At 32.3% G+C, this 18,563-nt stretch overlaps 1 protein-coding gene across 2 annotated transcripts in view; it reads left to right on the top strand.

Moving 5' to 3' along the window:
* Eif4g (eukaryotic translation initiation factor 4 gamma) overlaps positions 1–18,563 on the top strand; it is a 763,642-nt gene that overhangs the window by 471,885 nt on the left and 273,194 nt on the right. For both annotated transcript variants that reach the window (XM_089595035.1, XM_089595034.1), the window contains exon 15: positions 7,704–7,765. In XM_089595035.1, coding sequence (XP_089451161.1) covers positions 7,704–7,765 — 62 coding nt within the window. The remainder of the gene's footprint in view (positions 1–7,703; positions 7,766–18,563) is intronic.

The raw sequence follows: 18,563 nt of genomic DNA, 5'->3' as shown, positions 1-18,563 counted from the left end.
TGTGACTGCTTAAATAAATCATTAATGAAACTAAATCTACCGGGACTCAAATGAATCAGCTTTAATAGTAGTTTTCGTCGGAAAAGTGCCGTCGTCTCTGGGGCTATTTTACGGCCCGAGGGACCTGCGAATCCTATTAGAAAAATAGGATTCGCCACATAAGTGACATTGCTCCGCGGCTACCTTACGTCCTTCATGCCCTGCTTCGCAGGTCCCTCGGGCCGCAAAATAGCCCCAGAGATGACGGCACTTATCCGAAGAAAACTACTATTTTTTACCATGGGCATGAAGTGTAAGTGCCATGCCGTTTTGAGCCCTCAGGCCGAAATTTAGGACAGAAAAGTTTTTTGCGCCTATCGGGCTCAAATAATTGTTTGCCCTAGGGCCCAAATAGATTTACTGGGCTCCAAATGTGTGGGCACAAAAATACACTTCGCGCCTTGGTCAGAAAAAAAATTACACATGACTCGTGCGGCAACGTAAACTACCGTATCCTTTAGGCGCTCATACTTGTACTTTGTGCCATAAAAGCTTAATGTACCTACACATCAGCATGGATGAAAAACAATTTTTCATTACTTCCCTGGAAGTTATTCCAAAAAAAAACTGAATTTCTATTTTTTTCTAAATAAAATCGACTTTCAAGCAATGTTCTGTTTATGCTACGCTGTAGGTAATTCAAAGTTGAATTTCTCAATAGTAAGTACATCTTTTTGCATGTATGGTTTTTTGTAGAAATTAATGTACATTTTCCATTATAAATCATCTCATTTTTACAGACTATTACACATGGATTGTAATAGCCGTCAGCGGAACTTCGAGCACCATTGTTGTTTTCTTCACAAACAGTCCTTATCAGAAATACAATTATTTGTACTATGTTTATTGGCTAACAATAACACTGGATCAAACGTTGAGAGCTTCAGTATAGTAACGATAAGATTAGAAAGTATAATGTTTGAACTAAAGGTATGTATGAACATAAAGTAAAAGTAACTAAATTTCTAAGTGATAATAGTTAAATAAATATAGGCAAACTTACAGTTATTATAACTCTAGGATATTAAACTATTGAATTCATCGTGTATGATGTGAATAAAGATAAAAGTTTATGTTCGGCGTGAACTTATTAAAACTAAAAAAAGTATTTTGAAAAAAACTATTTACTAAGATATCACTTTGACACGTGCAGACAAATGTCTAACTTATTGCTGCAAATGAAAAAGATTATTTGACAGAAACATTAACGTTGTTGAATTCAACTTAAACATAAACAAAATTGTCATGCATAAATATCAAGATAAATACCAGAAAAAATATAATATTCAAAACGCCCCGTTTATTTTATAACACAAATCAATTCTCAGCCACCGAAACTCTATTCTTTACTAAAATTACACCAAGAAATTATCCTATTAGACCTTTTGTATCATTCATTACCTCTTCATCGTTTAAAATGTCTAAAAATTTAGAAAATCTCATGTTCATCAATATTATTGACGGTATGCAAGAATAATGCAACTTTTTTTTTGATACTCTGAAAAGTTGTTGAAATTTTTTATTTTCCCGCGCTCTTTTATGTTGTACTGGTGCTCTACTTTAGCTATCAGAATACGCTGTGAAAATTTTCACATAATTTTTTACAAAGTATGAAAGAGTGAGGTTAACAATATCACTAAGATAGGAACGCTCATGCGATTGTCTTTTTTATGAATATTAAGGGGAAAGGGCGGAACATGCCTTTATATCATTAAATAAAGCATTTAATGATGATTTAGTAACATATCCAACAACTACCAGATGATACAGGGTGTCGACCGATACGGGAAATCTGATAAATTCGGAAAATATACGGAAATTTTATTGAACCGAGAAGAATACGGGAAATACATTTGAATTTTAGGAATTCGGTGAAAAATATCTCCAAGTTATCTTTGAAGCCTTCACAATGCCCGTAAGTATCCCACAATATATATTTCACTCATTCTGGACGAATTTGTAGAATTTCAAAAGTGATTTTAAAAATTTTTTGCGCTCATGTTAATTTTCAATGTTTACTCAAGAGATGAGTATCTGCTTGCCGAATGTTATGGAGAAGAATCAAAGGGAATGTTGAGATTTGTAATCGTGCGCTATCACTAGTCCTCAAAATAGGTAAAGTTGAGAGAGGGGGCGAAGAACAATAAGAACATGATGATGAAAAGAGATAAATAATGAAAGAGATTGTCCGTATACTTACAATACAGCATAGAATCTTGAGTAGAAGACTGAGATGGAGTATGTTTGTGTACATACAGAAACACGTTATTACAAAAGATGTGGGTGAACAGTTCGCATGCCTGAATGATGCAAAGCAAACAACTAAGTCGTTGGACACTCATCCGTTCCGATGGCAAAGTATAACTTTGTTTCCTACGGTGGTTGACAGTTTGTGACGTTAGAGTGACAGATAAAGAGGGAACGAGTCTGAAGTTTCGAGCGCTCGCCCAGATTATTTTTGAGATGAGAAAAAAAAAGTTTTTTTTTTTAAGAAACGTTGAATGTATCAAAAAAAATGACGACAGAATATAACAAAAACGCTAAAAAATAAAATATTCAATGTGTTATACAAATATGACTCAAGCATAGCTAACCGTTTGGTGCTAGTGCGACTATTTCAACTGCCAAATTTTTTCCTTAACTCTTAACATGCTGAAATCATAACATTCTATTCTTAAAATTATAAAAATGTTGTGCACAGAAAATAAAGAGAAAAGGAGTTTTTATTTAAAGTTATAATCAAATACTTGCGCAAAATCGCCAAATACCGAAAAAATCACATTTCTTACGTAATATTGACATTCTTTCAACTGCCAAATTTTTTCTTTAGCTAGAATTATACTAAAATCATAATGTTTTATTCTTCACATAATTATAATATTGTGCAGAAAAAGTAAAGTGGAAAGGAGTTATTGTTTTTAAGTTGTATTATAAGAATTAAAGGAAAAGCTGCTTACCACATAAAAAGTCGCTCTTCTGGTTGTTGCTAAAAATTTTCTTTCGATACATATAAGTTAAAATGTTGACTCTTCGATTGACACATCTTGATGATGTTATTAATTATTAAGTAATGGGTTTGGAATTATAGTTTTTTAAATTGATCGACCATCTTATTACATAATCACATTATCACTAAACGGTTGGCTTCGCTTAAGTCATAATTGTATAATATATTGAATATTTTATTTTTCAGCGTTTTTTTTTATATTCCGTCGTCATTGTTTTGATGTATTCAAGGTTATTAAAAAAATATTTTTTTTTTTAATTTCAAAAATTATCTAGGTGAGTGCTCGAAACTTCAGACTTGTACGAGAGACGCCCTAGCAGGCCAATAACGAGAATAAGTACACATCATAAAACACACTATCAAGTGGAGTGGTAGAGGTACATGCCATTTTAAGCAGCAGATGACACATGACCCGCACTTCTTCTGACACGTAGATTGTGGAAGTCGCACTAGGAAATAATGTCAAATCAGCCTCTTGAACATATCAGCTGTAGATGTGCTGGTTCATTTAGAAAAATGATAAATGCGTGTTAATCCACTCAGTCTTGCATTTTTTTTCAGCCACCATGGTAACACTGCCTAACTTGCAGTTTTATCTTTTAAGTGTACATCTGATTGTGTCTGCCAAAACTTAGCAGGCTTCTGTGATACCATAATAATTGATAATAAATCTTATTTTAAAGATGCGTTGATCTATACTTATGTGTCTGTTATACTAAATGAACCACCGTTTTGATGAAACAAATTATTCTTTTGTTTTTGCAGATGCACGCGTATATATACATATGCGTATATATACACATGCGTATATCACATGTGTATTAATCAGAGGCTACTTGGTTGGGTGGCTTAATCCACCCAAGCCTTGCTCTCCAAAAAAATTCAAATTTTATGATATGGTATTTTAGTTTTCTACAATGCTATTCTGTTGCTCTTATAAACCCGTCCTGATTCTGATAAAGTGGCAGAGGTAGCACTGGTGGTTGTATTCACTGAAGCATCCTCAGTAGCCATTTCTATCAGCTTATCACAGCCACTTATTTAATAAGTACATGCTTACTGAAGTGGCGACAAACGCTGAGATCATGTGGTGTTTGTAATGTACAAAAAGGATCCATTCAAATTGAATGCCACTGCAGATTGTGCTTACATTTTTTCCCTTACATTTACCGACTGTAAGTTTACAAAGAAAATTCAGCTCTATAAGATAAAGTTGGTTAAATTATAATTTATGGATTAGCTCCTTGTGTTCTTAGGGAAGTTTTGGACATGTTGGAAGTGTGCAGTCACGTTGCAGTAGGGTTCGATGAGACATCAAATAAAGTGCCCAAAAAGAAGCAAATGGACCTTGTTGTACGATACTAGGATCCTGCAACAGATTTAATTAGTACCCGTTGCCTGACATCAGTTTTTCTTTGATATGCTGTGGTCTTAAATCTAAGATCTGGCAAGAAATGCTTTAAATCCTTCAATTGAAAACAAACTGCTCCATATATATTAATGGATGGACCGTAAGTAAATATTGAAATACTCAAGGAGTACCAGAAAAAACTAAGACTACGTCCTCCAAAGTTTCTCCTATACCATTCTGTTTTACTTGTTATGAGGAGAATGATAAGGCTGAATGATGGGCTATCGCCATGTTGCCTTACTTGAAGACGTGGGTTAAGCAGGTCCGTAGTGAAGAAAATAGTAAGATTTTAAATAAAGGGTTCACGAATTTCGATAGAGTGGCCACTGCACTATATAATAAGCTCCTGGGTGCAAAACTGGAGTTTTTTGTTCCTACAGCTCAAGTTATTAACCCTTTCTACCAAATAACAGTTAAACAGTCCATTGGCTCCATTGTTGTTCCGGGAACTGTAATCACTCAGTATTGAATTAATCGAGTGCGTGGTGAAAAAAAGTCTTACAGGAACGTACTAGGAGAATTAAGGTTGATCTTAAGGACTCTAATCTTATTCGTGTGAAGGATTTTGATCTAGGCTTTAGAACGAAAGCAGCGATAAGGGACGCAAATAAATTTAAAAAGTTGGGTTACCAAGAAATGATAAGATTTCTCACAAGCTGCCGTAAGATGAACGTCAAAATTATTCAAAAAATACAAGAGCGTTCAACTATAATTTATAAGATGACTCGCACTGCATCGTGCCTAGACTTCATTGTCGCTGCCAATACTAGTACATAAAGAGTTGAATCTGCCCTCGATATTTTTTGTACTCAAGAGAACTGACTTTCAGGTGCTAAAGCCAATCGAATTAAGAGGAGCTGATGTGCCCTTTTGAAAGAGCCTTACGTTGTGAAGCATTTAAGAGTTCAACACGAATAATAAGTGCATTGATAAACTTTGGTCTGCTCTGATAGCATCACTACAGACTATCCCAGCCAAAAAAGATCTCCTTGATTTCGTAAAGATGCTGTTAATTTTACTACATGGTAATGCTGCACTTTTTTTCTTTAAGTAATGATTGTGAATCATAAAAATAGTTACCCTACAGCATATTGCATAGTCTAGGACGTGATAGATACTGCTGACAGCGTTAATAATGTAAATGTGATCAAGTGTATGATTTTTGCTGCACAGAATACCAAAGCGAAGTACACGGAGGCTATCGTAGCACGGAGTGAGAAGGAGAAAAGGACAGCCACTTGAGTGGCAGCCAAACGGAACGCTACGAAAGAAATCAAAGAATTGGCTGTCAGGAAAGCCAAGTTCATGGAAGGTGCTTGCCAAAAGAGCTTTTAAGTCGATGAGCGCATTTTTGTCTTGAAGGAGCGATAGGAATACCATTGGAACGTTTTAGACTTAAATTCATCATCTTATTTAAGTCACAGATCTAGTTTTGTGGAATTATAAGTGACACGTTTATTATAATAAATATAACACGTTTATAATAATAAAATTTAGTATTTAGATAAAAATTTTTTTAAACTAGTTTCCACGTAGGTAACTTTTTTATCCTAAAACCGAACAAAAATTTTAATTGAGAAAAAGCGCTTTAAGCATTCATACACTGAAGTGTGTGTGTGTGTGTGTGTGTGTGTGTGTGTGTGTGTGTGTGTAAAATAACCCTAGACAACTTTGAATTAACTTTGTCGATGGCGTCCAAATATACAGGAATTTTGCCCATCTTTATCCAAAAAAATATAGGTGATTTAGTGAGCCCTATCTTTGTAGAGATATTCATGAACGACTTGGAAATACTCACATATAAAAGTCAACTATTTAATAAATTTATGTTTTGGTATAGCTACGTTTATGACCTGTTTGCAGGCTTTACGGGAATCAAAAAGACAGCTATATTCGGTTATGAACTACAATCCATACATAGCTTTACGATGAAATTCAAATCAAAAAACAGTGTTCAATTTTTGGTCTTGTCCGTGAAAAAGCCAACAATGAATTAGAATTGAAGTTCATCTAATTCACGTACGAAAGATCTTAATAGTGCATACATTAACATGTTTCACACTTTAAATTACGTAAATCGTTTAATAGAATTCAATTATTGTTTTAATAATGAGATAAAAGTTTACGTGAGCTACAAAAAAAAAGAAAAAACTAGATGTCTTGAAAAAAATTGAAATGAAAAACAAACAGTTAGGTTATTCAATTGTCAACTAAATTTGAATAGTTACCGTTACTGAATTTGAAATAGCTGTAGATATGTGAAATTCTGTATGTATTGGTATACCGTTTGTTGTTATATTCTATTTATACTTTTATGTATATGTATTTGTCAACTGATAATACTGATTAGCGAGAATTTCGTATTGATTTATCAGTTGCCATTAGCAGTTTATCTGAAGAAGGCACAATGTACTAAAACAGCTGTAATAAATGAAGAAAACTTTCATAAAAATGCAATTATACTTGCATTTCGAGTTTCACGACCCAAAGTATATGATGATTTTTTATTAATTAAACATTAATACAATAAACTTTTACAAAAAATTAAAATCAATTGTACCTGCCGAGCACATAGTATATAACCTAATTTAAAACGGATGAAATCGAATTTTTATCTTAATGAGCTATTTATAAGCAGTATATTCGCCCTTGTACTTACTGGCAATTAATGGCTGAAATTTACTACATATGTAACTGTAGCACGCTAAAACTGAACCATAACGTCAATGTAAGAGGCACGTACGTTGACTTCAAGGCAAAATAGATGACCTGTTATTTGCGCCATGCGATATCTTTCCAATCGGGAGATAGTGTTCTCAAACCTACTTAATATACGTTTCGCCAAATTACTGGTAGAATTTTGTGCTTTGGTACGACGTAGTTGATTTTCAATTACTAAAATTATACTTACATTTTTAATATATTTTCCATTTTTTTACAATTTCATTTAAATTCAACACCTATTGGACAAAGAAAAACATAGAACTAAATAAAAAATTTTATCACTAATTTACCGTAGTATAGTCAGTGTCCACATTAACTGTCTTAGTAAAAAGAGTTCAAAAAAATCCACAATACATATATAAGCAATCAAACCCACTATTCTAACTATCACGCTTATCACTGAGCTATATGCCATTAAATCCATGAGTAGTAAAATGATTAACATTTGATACAAGTTTCATATAATTGTTAATTATATCTTTGAAATACTTTAACATAGTGGTCTTATTTATCATTTTTCAGATCTGGATCCAAATTGACTAGTTCTAAAGACTCTGGCCGTGGTGATTCTACTCCTAATCACGGTAAGTTTTTTTTTTGATTGCTTACATCATTTACAAGTTTTTCGAAATATTGTCTTCTTTAAGAATGTAGATGTAGAATCATGAACCTTGCTGAAAAAAAACACACCAGCGCATTATGTAATCTGGTTGCTAGAACCATCTAAATAAACATTTTATTATGCTTCGAGTTTTAGTCTGCGTAACGCTCTTTTAGTGACAACTCATAGCTTATGTATGAATTTATTGTAATGGGCCTTAATTTATTATTGTAACAAAGAAAATAAGATTGAAATGGTAGTCAATAATACAAGTCAACATTTTAGGTGACTACCGGTGTGCAACGTTTCGTTGGCTCTTATTTCTGTATTTCTAAGATATCAGATACATTTTCTCTGTCTCTTTCCTAACTATACCTTATATATTGATACTGTCTATATTTTCAAATTTTTACTGTTTACTGTTATCTTTACAAATCTTGCGAAAAATCTTGATTGGATGGGCCTAAGTGTAAAAAAATAAAATAAAATACGTGGCATAATTTTTTCGCTTTGATCAAATTCCTTTGCAGAAATTGGTTCATTCATGTGCATATAACAAATCGAATAAATAATCCAACCCTGAGTTTCATCGACTCATCAACAATAAAGTGAAAAAATTAGGTTTTTTCAGTTTTTTCGTGATACCTCCTCTCCGATGCAGAAATTAGTATATAATTAGATTTGTTTACTACACTATAAGTTCATTTCTTTTTTTTTCAACATCTTATAACTAAGAAATATAATTATCAGCAACCTTTTTTAGAAAATATTGCAACCAGTGAGTCAAATAACTCTACCTAATTTGGAGACGATCGCTTTCTAACTTTTTGAGTTTTAAGAAATCAAATTTTTTTTCAACAACTAATTGTATGATAAATAAAAGTTTCTGCGATCATCCAATTAAAATCTTACTGGTCTCAAAAGTTAACAGAAGCATCCCATTAGAATTATAAAAAAAAAAAATTAGATACGACCGATTTTATATCGACTTGTTCTACAATCATAGTTTTTCAAATACGTTTAAAAGAACAAAACTTTTTTATTTCTTCAAATAGTGTTTCCGCTTGTTTGCTGCAAAAAAGCTGCTATTCTGCTTTCAAATTAAAAAAAAGTATTGTAGCATGATTAGAAGTCAACGTTTGGTACATCACGTCTCTAGGGCAGAAAGTACAAACATGAGCACCTAACAAGCGTGATTATTACATGTTTGTATCCAAAACGCGTATATTGATTTTCTTACCGAGAGCAAAATGGTATATTTTTTCCCTAGGGCAGAAAGTACAACTTGTGTGCGCTAAGAGCGTAGTTGCTGTATATTTGTGCATGATGTGAGAACGATATATTTTGTATCAATTTCCCGTCCGTACGCACACTTTGTGCCCAGTCAATTACTTTGAGCCCTAGGGCATAAAAGTACTTTAAGCTTGGAAAGTACTGCTTAAGTCGGCCTAAAGTGATAACAGGGACGCAAACTTACGAAATACGCAAACTTACATATTAATATCTCAAGCTTTAGCTAGCGAATCGGTGTTAACAATACTTCTAGTATGATTTCTATTGCAAGGCTTAATTTTTGTACATAACTTAATAGTACAGAAAGACGTGTTCTTGTTTAGTTTTACGAATTTCAAGTTTTTATTTGTTTACTGATAATTTTTCTTTGCAGAGATTTGCTGTAACCTGTTATTATACTTTTTTGTTTTTCTCTGTACCTTGATATTATAGTAGTAACTTACTATTTATATAAATATTGCACTTTTGCTTGTCCGCTTTGTGAGATAGCTTAACAATATTATAATTTCAATATTGCTTGAATTAATTACAGTTTTGCTTATTACTAAATAAAAAAGCTGAGTGTTTATTATTTTCTTCTCTACGTCCTGATCTTTAATTTGACCTAATTGGCTCTGCTTATCCTCCGTCGTCTTCATTTAGCATGCATTCCTCTCCATGTCTCACACGTGGGTTGGTTTATCAACTAATTCAACCGAATGTTTTCATGCTGCAATAATGGTCTTAAGGTTAAAATAAAAAATTATTTAGCACTATTTTTTGTCTGTTAAATATCGTTAAAACATAGCTATTCCAAAGCATTCTTGTTCAGTGTGTTAAAATTCAAGAAAGCCCTAGAGTAGGGGGAGAGTTGTTGGACTAGCGTGTTGGCTTGAAGAGCGTAGCTTAGTAGCAACCTAACAAGGGACCTAAAAACCAGTTAGGCCAGAAAAATTTTATATATTTTAGCTTTTGCTCTACCGAGAAGCTTTTTTAGAGAATGTAAGGTAGCTGGACGAGATGAAACGAATTATTATATATTTGATTTACGTTTTACGTTGGCATTGTTAATAATGCACTATAACATACCTTAATTTTGCTCACTGAATTATTAATCAATATCCAACTCATAGGTTAGTGTTTTTCAATATCTTTGTATTTTTCACAAATTTCCGTCCATGTAAATTTTAAAATTGAGGTTATGTCTCATAAAAGCCTATGATAGTTACGTGATTTTCATTTGTGTAATTCTTTTAAAAATGATGTTTATTATTGCAGGAGCGGTGTTACCTCAGTGATAAGCGTGCTTGTTACTGATACAACACCGTTTGAGAGAGCGTGGGTTCGATTCTCGATGAGTGCAGATTTTTGGGCCAAAATACGCCATATCTTCAAAACGAAACAAGATGGAGCAAAAATAAAGAGTTTAACGGGTTTTCTTAAGGGAACAAAAATATCGTAACGCTAAAAACAGAAGTGTTAAGTTATAAAAAAATATTACCTCAATTTTTGATGTTTTCGATGTACCATCATAAAATAAAGAGAGAAAATCTCGGGAAAAATTATATTATGTTGAGTACAGGATAATAATGATCCAGAAATGATTTTCCATAGTCATGCGTGCCTATAACCTTTAAGTATTAAAAATATGCCTTATCTCTAAAAAGAAGCAAGTTATAAAAAAAGTAACAATTCTTACAGGTTTTCCTAAAGGAATAAAACATCGTGGCACACTAAACAGAGGTATTCAATTATGTGACGACATATCCTCATACATCAGTATTATTAATATTTTTCTATAAAATCAAGGTGGAAAATTTGTGGAAAAATTATAGTATATTTGCAAAATCATTACAAATATGTAGGATATATTTCTCAGTTTTGGCTCAACAATAACCTTAAAAATTATTTCAAAAAGTTTCCGAGCCTTCCATACATTACAAATATACACGGAAGACATAAATATACCACCGTAATATAATTTAATTTTATAATATTGCATACTCTCTAACTATTACAACGTACGCCATATCTTTAAAAGGAAGTAAGATAGACCGAAAATAACAAGTTTTACTGGTTTTCTAAAGGTAAAAAAAACATCGTGGCTCACAAAGAGAGAGTTGTTGTGTTAAGTTAAGACATAACCTCAAATTTTAGTATTAATGTTTTTCTATAAAATCGAAGTGAAAAATTCGTAAAAAAATTATAGCATATTTCCTAAATTATTACAAATATGTATATATTTCTTGTTTTTCTTTTCTAACAATAACCTCAAAAATTATTTTAAAAAGTTTCTGAGCCTTGCATACATGACAAATGGACACAAAAAAAACATAAACATACCGCTATTACTGGCGAAAAAAATACATATTAAACTCACATGTATTTACAAACCTTGTATTTTACAGTTTACATGTGATTTCTACATACATGCGAGAACTTTGTTCTTACCGGGGGACAGCGAGTCCCACACTCTGGTTTCAATTTGTAGCAAAGTAGCATTTATTTAGCTTTAAATAAGTAGAAGCTCTATTTTTTAAAGCAAAAAGTTGTATAGTTTCAAACATATGGAAAAAAAATATGATTCTTAATCAATTCGTTATAAAATTAGTTGTATCAAATTTGTATAGAATATTCTAACAGGGTATTACGTATAAGTAGTTTTCTTCAATTTTTGAGACCTGTATCTCTTCAGGGTCTAAATCTGGAAATAACAGAAACTTTCATGCATTGTTCAAATAATCATTGAAAAAAAAATTGATCGCTAAAAAGTAACAAAATAAATAATTTATCGTCTTAGAATTTGGTTCACATTTTGATATTAGTGACATCATGATACCTCATCAAAAATACCTTAACTTGTCTTATTTCATAAGTTATTATACATTCTTTATGAATTTAATATTGACGGTATCTACTAATTTATTCACCGGATAGAACAAATTACGAAAGAACTAAAAAAATTCTTATTTATGTTGTTATATAAATAAAGTTAAGAATCTGATTAAACTTTTAACCTTGTTCTATGAAATACTCATATTTTCGTATTCGAGAAATTCCCCATCTCTTACTTAAGTTGTCATAACATTAAAAGAACAGGAAAAAAATCAGGGATAAAAAATGAAAAGCTTGCAGAGAAAAAAAAAAAAAAAAAAACAGAATTCATTCGATTAAATGAAAATACAAAAAAAATACGCGTAATCTTAGTGTTCGCCTTGCTAATGCTCTTAAATTCCTTTGTTTATCTTTGTGCCCTCCCAGTACTTTTCTTCTTATATTTCTTTTAATTTTGTTATCATCGTTGCAGTTTCGAAATCTTGCCCCATTAGTTTCTTATTCTGATCTTCTTTCATTATTATACCTACTCTAATCGTTCTTTTGACTATCTTTTTCCTTACGTTTTCAGTAGCAGTATGATGCCTTTTTCTTTTATAACCCTGTCAAATGATTTCTTTACGTAGTTAAACCACATGCTTGAGTTCTGGTTTTCCTCATCTCTTCATTCACTGCTTCTAGTCTTTTACTCTTAAAGTTCCATTTCTCTCATTTTCGAGTTCCCTCCCCTTATATAAATCATAACTGTCTCGCTTGAAGTTGTTTATTATACTCTGTAACTCGTTGTTTCATTTTTTAGACAAAAAATATTTTTTCCTCCTTATACTGTACCCCCCCACCCCCGCTTCTCCTATCTTGTCTAAGTTTTCCAGATAAATAATAAATAAATGTGAACTCAATACGCCTTCTTATGTAAGAATTCTTTTGTCTTGAATCTTTTCGAAATTCTTAGACCCGTTATGATTTAATTTACTGTTGGTTGATATGTTTCCTCTACCATATGAAAGAATGTGCTTACTATATCCATCCTTTTTTATTTTTCCTGTTCAAATATTTTTTTACTTTAAATATGCTGTTATGTAATCTACAAAGCATACGTATAGTCTACCCCTCTATTTTTCAGTTTGTTTTTCTATTAAGCTGTTGATTGTAAATATAAACCCATAGTATTCCTACTTTTTCTAAATGTTGCCAGGCTTTTTTTATTTATTTTTTTTTTTGGAAACTAGTTAAGTATGTTTTGTACTACCTCTTGGATTGGTTCTGAAACTTTTTTTTCATGTCTATTGGTAATTCATGCATTTAATATTCATAACCTTTTTTTTCTTTTTTATGTCATTTTTGTATTTGACACTCTGTTTCTGTCCCATTTCAGTGTAAGTCTATCATTCCTATCATGAATTTTTATCATTTTCTCTGTTTTCTTTCTCTAAGCTATTTTTTACGAAAAGGTTATCAGATAATGATTTTTGGATCACCTTAAGCTTCTGCATAATACTGCTCTGTTATTTTTTTAATCACAGTGCTTGATCTACAACCGAGTACATTTCGTCCCAATCTTCTTTCGTTGCTTCATTCCTAATCATTTGGCCTAATCGCTTACAGAAATCAAGTAGCTCTTATTCTGTTTTTACGATTTTGTCTGATAAATTTTTTTTTTCAATCATTTATTTGTCATTTGCCAATAGTCGCATTAAAGTAATTCACATGTAATACCTGACCCCTTAATTAATAATGTTATCTACAATATCCTAAAATTGAGTACTTCGTTGTTCAAGATAGTAAACAGTTTCATGCTAGTACCTAACAAGGATAACAAAGGATTACATCTTGTAAAGGCCTCTAATTCAAATACCACCACCAATGAAGCCGAAAACTAGCCAGCAGTATTTCTGAATACAGTAAATCCAATTCACAGTAAAATCGGTCGTGGCATTATAATCGGGGGCCCCATCTATTCGAACTCTAAAGTTTGCTACTGGCCTTAAATTTCTCACGATCGCGATCAACCCAGGTTATTGAGCATAAGTCAATCTCTGAATTTTGTATAAACTCCAATGACATAAATTCTTATTTCTTATATGTTTATTCCCTCTTATACTAAACTTTAATCTCCACTTCTCTACAGTATTTCTGTTCACTCATTTTTCAATACTTTCGAAAACCTTGACTGTAGCCCTCTCTTGTTTTTTTTTTTTTTTTTTTTTTTTTTTACAATAGCTGCTAAATTAATATCGTAATTTTTGTAGAGTTTATTTTTTATTTTTTTTATCGAACTTTTTTCTCCATGTTTCTTGCAATACTGATATCTTGAATTTTTGTAAGCATTTTTTGGGCTTTTATTTTTTTAATACCTACTTTGTTCTACGTAACTAGTTGCAATTTTTTATTTTTTCCTTTCAGTTCTACTTGTTTTATTTTAATAATTTCTTACTTTTTACTCTGTTCCTCTGTTTCATTAGTTTGCTCTTTGATTTATCTCACTCTCATCACTCATCAATTTTTCACAAATAATTTTCTGTTTTTATCTCGTTTCCATACTATTTTCTTTTTCCGCTTATTTGTCAATCTGCTTGTACACTTTTTTTCTCTTTCTGTAGAAGACTTTAAGTTTCGATTGTTTCTCAATAATATTACATTTCTTCTTATTGTTTTTAATTTTACAAATAGCTGTCCTATTGCTCTTGTTTTAACTATGTGCTCTTTTTACTCTAACCTATTATACAATACATCTACTATTTCTCTATCGGCTGCTTGTATACTTACGAAAATATTACTTTTCTCATTCTATCATCTCACATCGCAAGTCTCATTTACTTATCGTTTCCAGTCCTTGCGCTGCGTTTTTTCGCTTGTAAAATTTACCTGTTATTTATTTGGTTTTGCATAATCAATACTTTTTACCAAGTTCTTAACATCTACTGCTACGGTATTAATATTTTTCTCAGTCACATTAACATCCGCCGCATCTGTCTGACTATCTTTTTTTTTTTTTTTTTTCTCTATATTTATTACGTTCTTTCTATTTCCTGGTTACTCTTTATCTCATCTACGAATTTTTTTCATTAGTTCCCTTTTTATGTTTGTTAATAATTTCTAGCTGCCTGTCGACTTTGCTAAAATTTTCTTAACCTTCTAATTTCTTCTGCTTCTCTTTTAGTTTTTTCACACTCCTCATTTAAGTACTTTTTAACTTCTTTCGTTTTTTTGTACCTGTTTTGTTATGTAAGTTCTGTTTCTTTATTTTCTGCTTTAAAACGCACCTTCCTTATTCCCAAATTTCTGAATTTTTATTGTGTATCTCTATTTTAATAATTCTTCCCTTAATTCATGCTGCGCTCGTCGCATATTACTAATTTTTACCTGAAGAACTTTTTTTCTCACCTCCATTTCTTTGTTGTTTTTTTTCAGCTAAATTGTCGATTCGCCACATAACTTATATTTCTCTTATTGTGTAGTCGTTGCTCTAACTAAAATTAACCGTTTAAGCTCTTGCTTATTGTCTTCATGAATTCCGTTTGTTTTTTGTTTTTGTTTTTTTTTTTTTTTTTTTTCTCTAACAAGCCCCACTCCGAACTCCAGTTGCTCTTGTTTCAACGATTTCAACTATATGAACAATTTTTACTATCAACACTTGTTTTTAAGTGATTTTTGTCGACTGTGACATTAAAACGGTAAATAAGATGAAAAATGAACAAAAGTAGTGAACAAGTTCTGAGTTTAAACTTCTTTTTGTACGTGTTTTATTAGACCTTCCACAAGACTCATCTTCACTAATCTTTGCCTCATGAATAAAAATAAAATAGTAAGGGTACTTTTAGATTTCAAAATCTACCTTAAAAGTACCTTATGCATACGAATGAAAAAAATTATTTTGATTTTGGAAATGTGCTTCAGTACATTTTTTGGGTTGCTGATTACGAATATTACGTCCAAATAAAAAAAAAACAGGCGTTATTGCATCCTTATACCCCATGAAGCACCCCAAATATCACCTGTTGAATTGCAATTTATAAGAGTAACTATTCCCTTCGGAAACGTGCTCTAGTCAATTTTTTGGCCGCTGATTATGAATCTGATGTTCAAATAAAATAAATAGATGTAGTTTTATCCCCCTAACCCTCCGTTTCCCTGAGCACCATAAAAAGTAGCTGTCAAATTAAAATTGAAAAAAGAAACGTTTTGTTATCAGAATTACAATCGGAGTTCTTTGAATTGTTTAAAAATATACATAATTAATTTACTGCAAATCATTTTAAGACTTTTTTTGTTTTTTTATTACTGAGGTACCTATGTGTGGAGGTATACTGCCGCACCCATTTATCAATCCTTTAACTGATAACATATCTATCATACCATCGATATAGTGAGAGTATCTCCGGTGAAACACTTTGCCAGTTAAGCTGACAATCTCTGCACCAACGGTGAATTGGGTCCACTATCCACTATATTCCCTTTCCCTGTAGAAAACTCCGTATTTTAGGACGTCCACTCCTCGCTGGTTGAACCGTCGCTCTCTGCTGAAGCATCGGATCCAAGCTAATTAGCATCCTCGGAAAAGTCTGATGTTTTAGGGACCACTTCTCGCTGGTAAAGTTGGTGATCTGTGCTTGTCGCCTGTCATTAGATCCGCTAACCCCTATCTACAACCCTAACACCATTTCGCATTCACTCAAGCCCGAACCCCTGTGGGGAAAGGAAAAAACCCTAGAATTACTCTAAAGAAAATTTCACGGTAAAATCCGTCCTGCAGCAGCTGGGGTTTCATAGAAACTTATTCTGGTAACAACTTTTGAAAAAATAGGCACTTACCGGGAATCGAACCCACGACCCCTAACGGCGTTGTATTGGTACCAGTGAGCCAACGCTGCTCCTTTATTTTAAGACTATTTACTTAAAGGAATAAAATATTGTTAATAAATGAAATTATGACGTAAAATTGTTGGGAAAATACTTACTTATGTAACCATTTTTTTGTGAAATGAGTAAGGATGGTAACATAATAATAGTTTTGGTTCGAAATGACCAAGAGATTAATTTGTTGAAGTTACCGTCTAAAAATTTGAAGTGTGAAAAAAAAAAAATATTGCAACTTTTTGGGGCTGCGTTTTTTGACTTAAACTCAAGAACAATTAAAACTTATCGACCCGAAACTTTTGTATTTCGATATCTGGTAATCTGTTACAATTAACAACAAAGGTTGCTCTGGGATATTTACACGCAGAGATAATTTTTTAAATTGCCTAATACGCTAAACGTTCATTTATAAACACTAATGGCTGAAATTTCACGTTCATCTCATTGGCTACTTAACGTTCGTAAATTTGTGGAGTCTAACTCATGAAGAATCGTTTACATTAGCAAAATACAATGATAACAAAGCACGGATTACTAAAAATGTTTAAATTTTTAAAATCATGTGTCCGTTCAAAAGAGGGTGTCGCAGAATTTGTTGTGGGTGCCGGAAACACGACTCAAAGTGCTTATAACTGTGTAGTATTCTCATCGTGGCAAAGTTTGTAAAAACATTAGGTCTGTTGTAATATAAGTAAATAAGTACAGTTTCGTTTTTCATAACCTACACACACTTCGTTGGCATATACACATGTAGTCTCATACAAGTACTGCTTATTTTTAGGGTAGGAACACAGTCGTACACGTTCTCTCGATTTAGTTAGTCACTCACTTACTCGAACAGATAGTAGTCAGTTCATTATTTACAACCTAAATGTAAAGCCTATACCTATAATTAAATAATACTTACATGTAATCCGAATGTGTACAGTTTGCTTATTTTTGTAACCCACACCTCATAAATTCTAACATTGTAGCAGAGCGTGCTCCTCATTTTTTTTCATTTTTCACACACTGTTTCGGTGGTCCACAAAAATCAACTTAAGACAAGGTCAGGGTCAACGTGTCAATCCAATACAAGAAAATTGAAGAAATTATATGCAAGTGATCACTGACAATAAAAGTGTCAATCCAACACACGAAATTTGAAATAAGTAAATGAAAATTAAACAAAACAAAGTGAATAAAAGTAATTACAAATTACAAAAATAAAAATATAGACTATTCAAGATAAAGATTCACTTAAATTAGAAGTGACATATTAATTGCTAAAGCAAGTATAATCGTGAAAAGTGAAGACAAAATAGATAACCTGGCAAAGAGTAGCGATATAGTTTTTTGTTTTTTTATATTCCGTCCGTCTTCTTTGATAAGGGCACTAATGTGGGCACTTAGCACTTGGTAGAAGGAAGGAAAGAGGGATGGGAGGCCTCCCATTAAAGGAGGGGGGTAGGGGAAAATTAGGCATTTTTTCTGCAAGAAGGTCGCCTAAACCCTTCTCGAGAAGCATTGATTGGTGAAAAATTACAGAGGTACTTGCCTGGAAAGTCGCACTGGCCGGGAATCGAACCACGGTCTCCCGCGTGCCAATCCACGACCTAGCCGACTGAGCCACCTCGTGCTCTAGCGATATAGTTATAACAATATTTCATTGCGAAGATTATATTTATCAGGAGTTTAGACTGATGATGTTATTAGAATATAATGAATAAATAGATTAAGCTATAGAAGAAAAGTCAAATTAAAACAAGAACATGCATGGAAAAAAAATAATCTCAAAACTAGAGCTTATATAACAAACGCAGTATCGAATAAGCAGC

Source organism: Copidosoma floridanum, unplaced genomic scaffold, assembly GCF_036245765.1.
Source record: "Copidosoma floridanum isolate Cflo_tuat_1 unplaced genomic scaffold, Cflo_Japanese_pri ptg000024l, whole genome shotgun sequence".
Lineage (NCBI taxonomy): Eukaryota > Metazoa > Arthropoda > Insecta > Hymenoptera > Encyrtidae > Copidosoma > Copidosoma floridanum.
The sequence above is the reverse complement of the archived record's forward strand: the minus strand, read 5'-3'. Positions and strand labels throughout refer to the sequence as shown.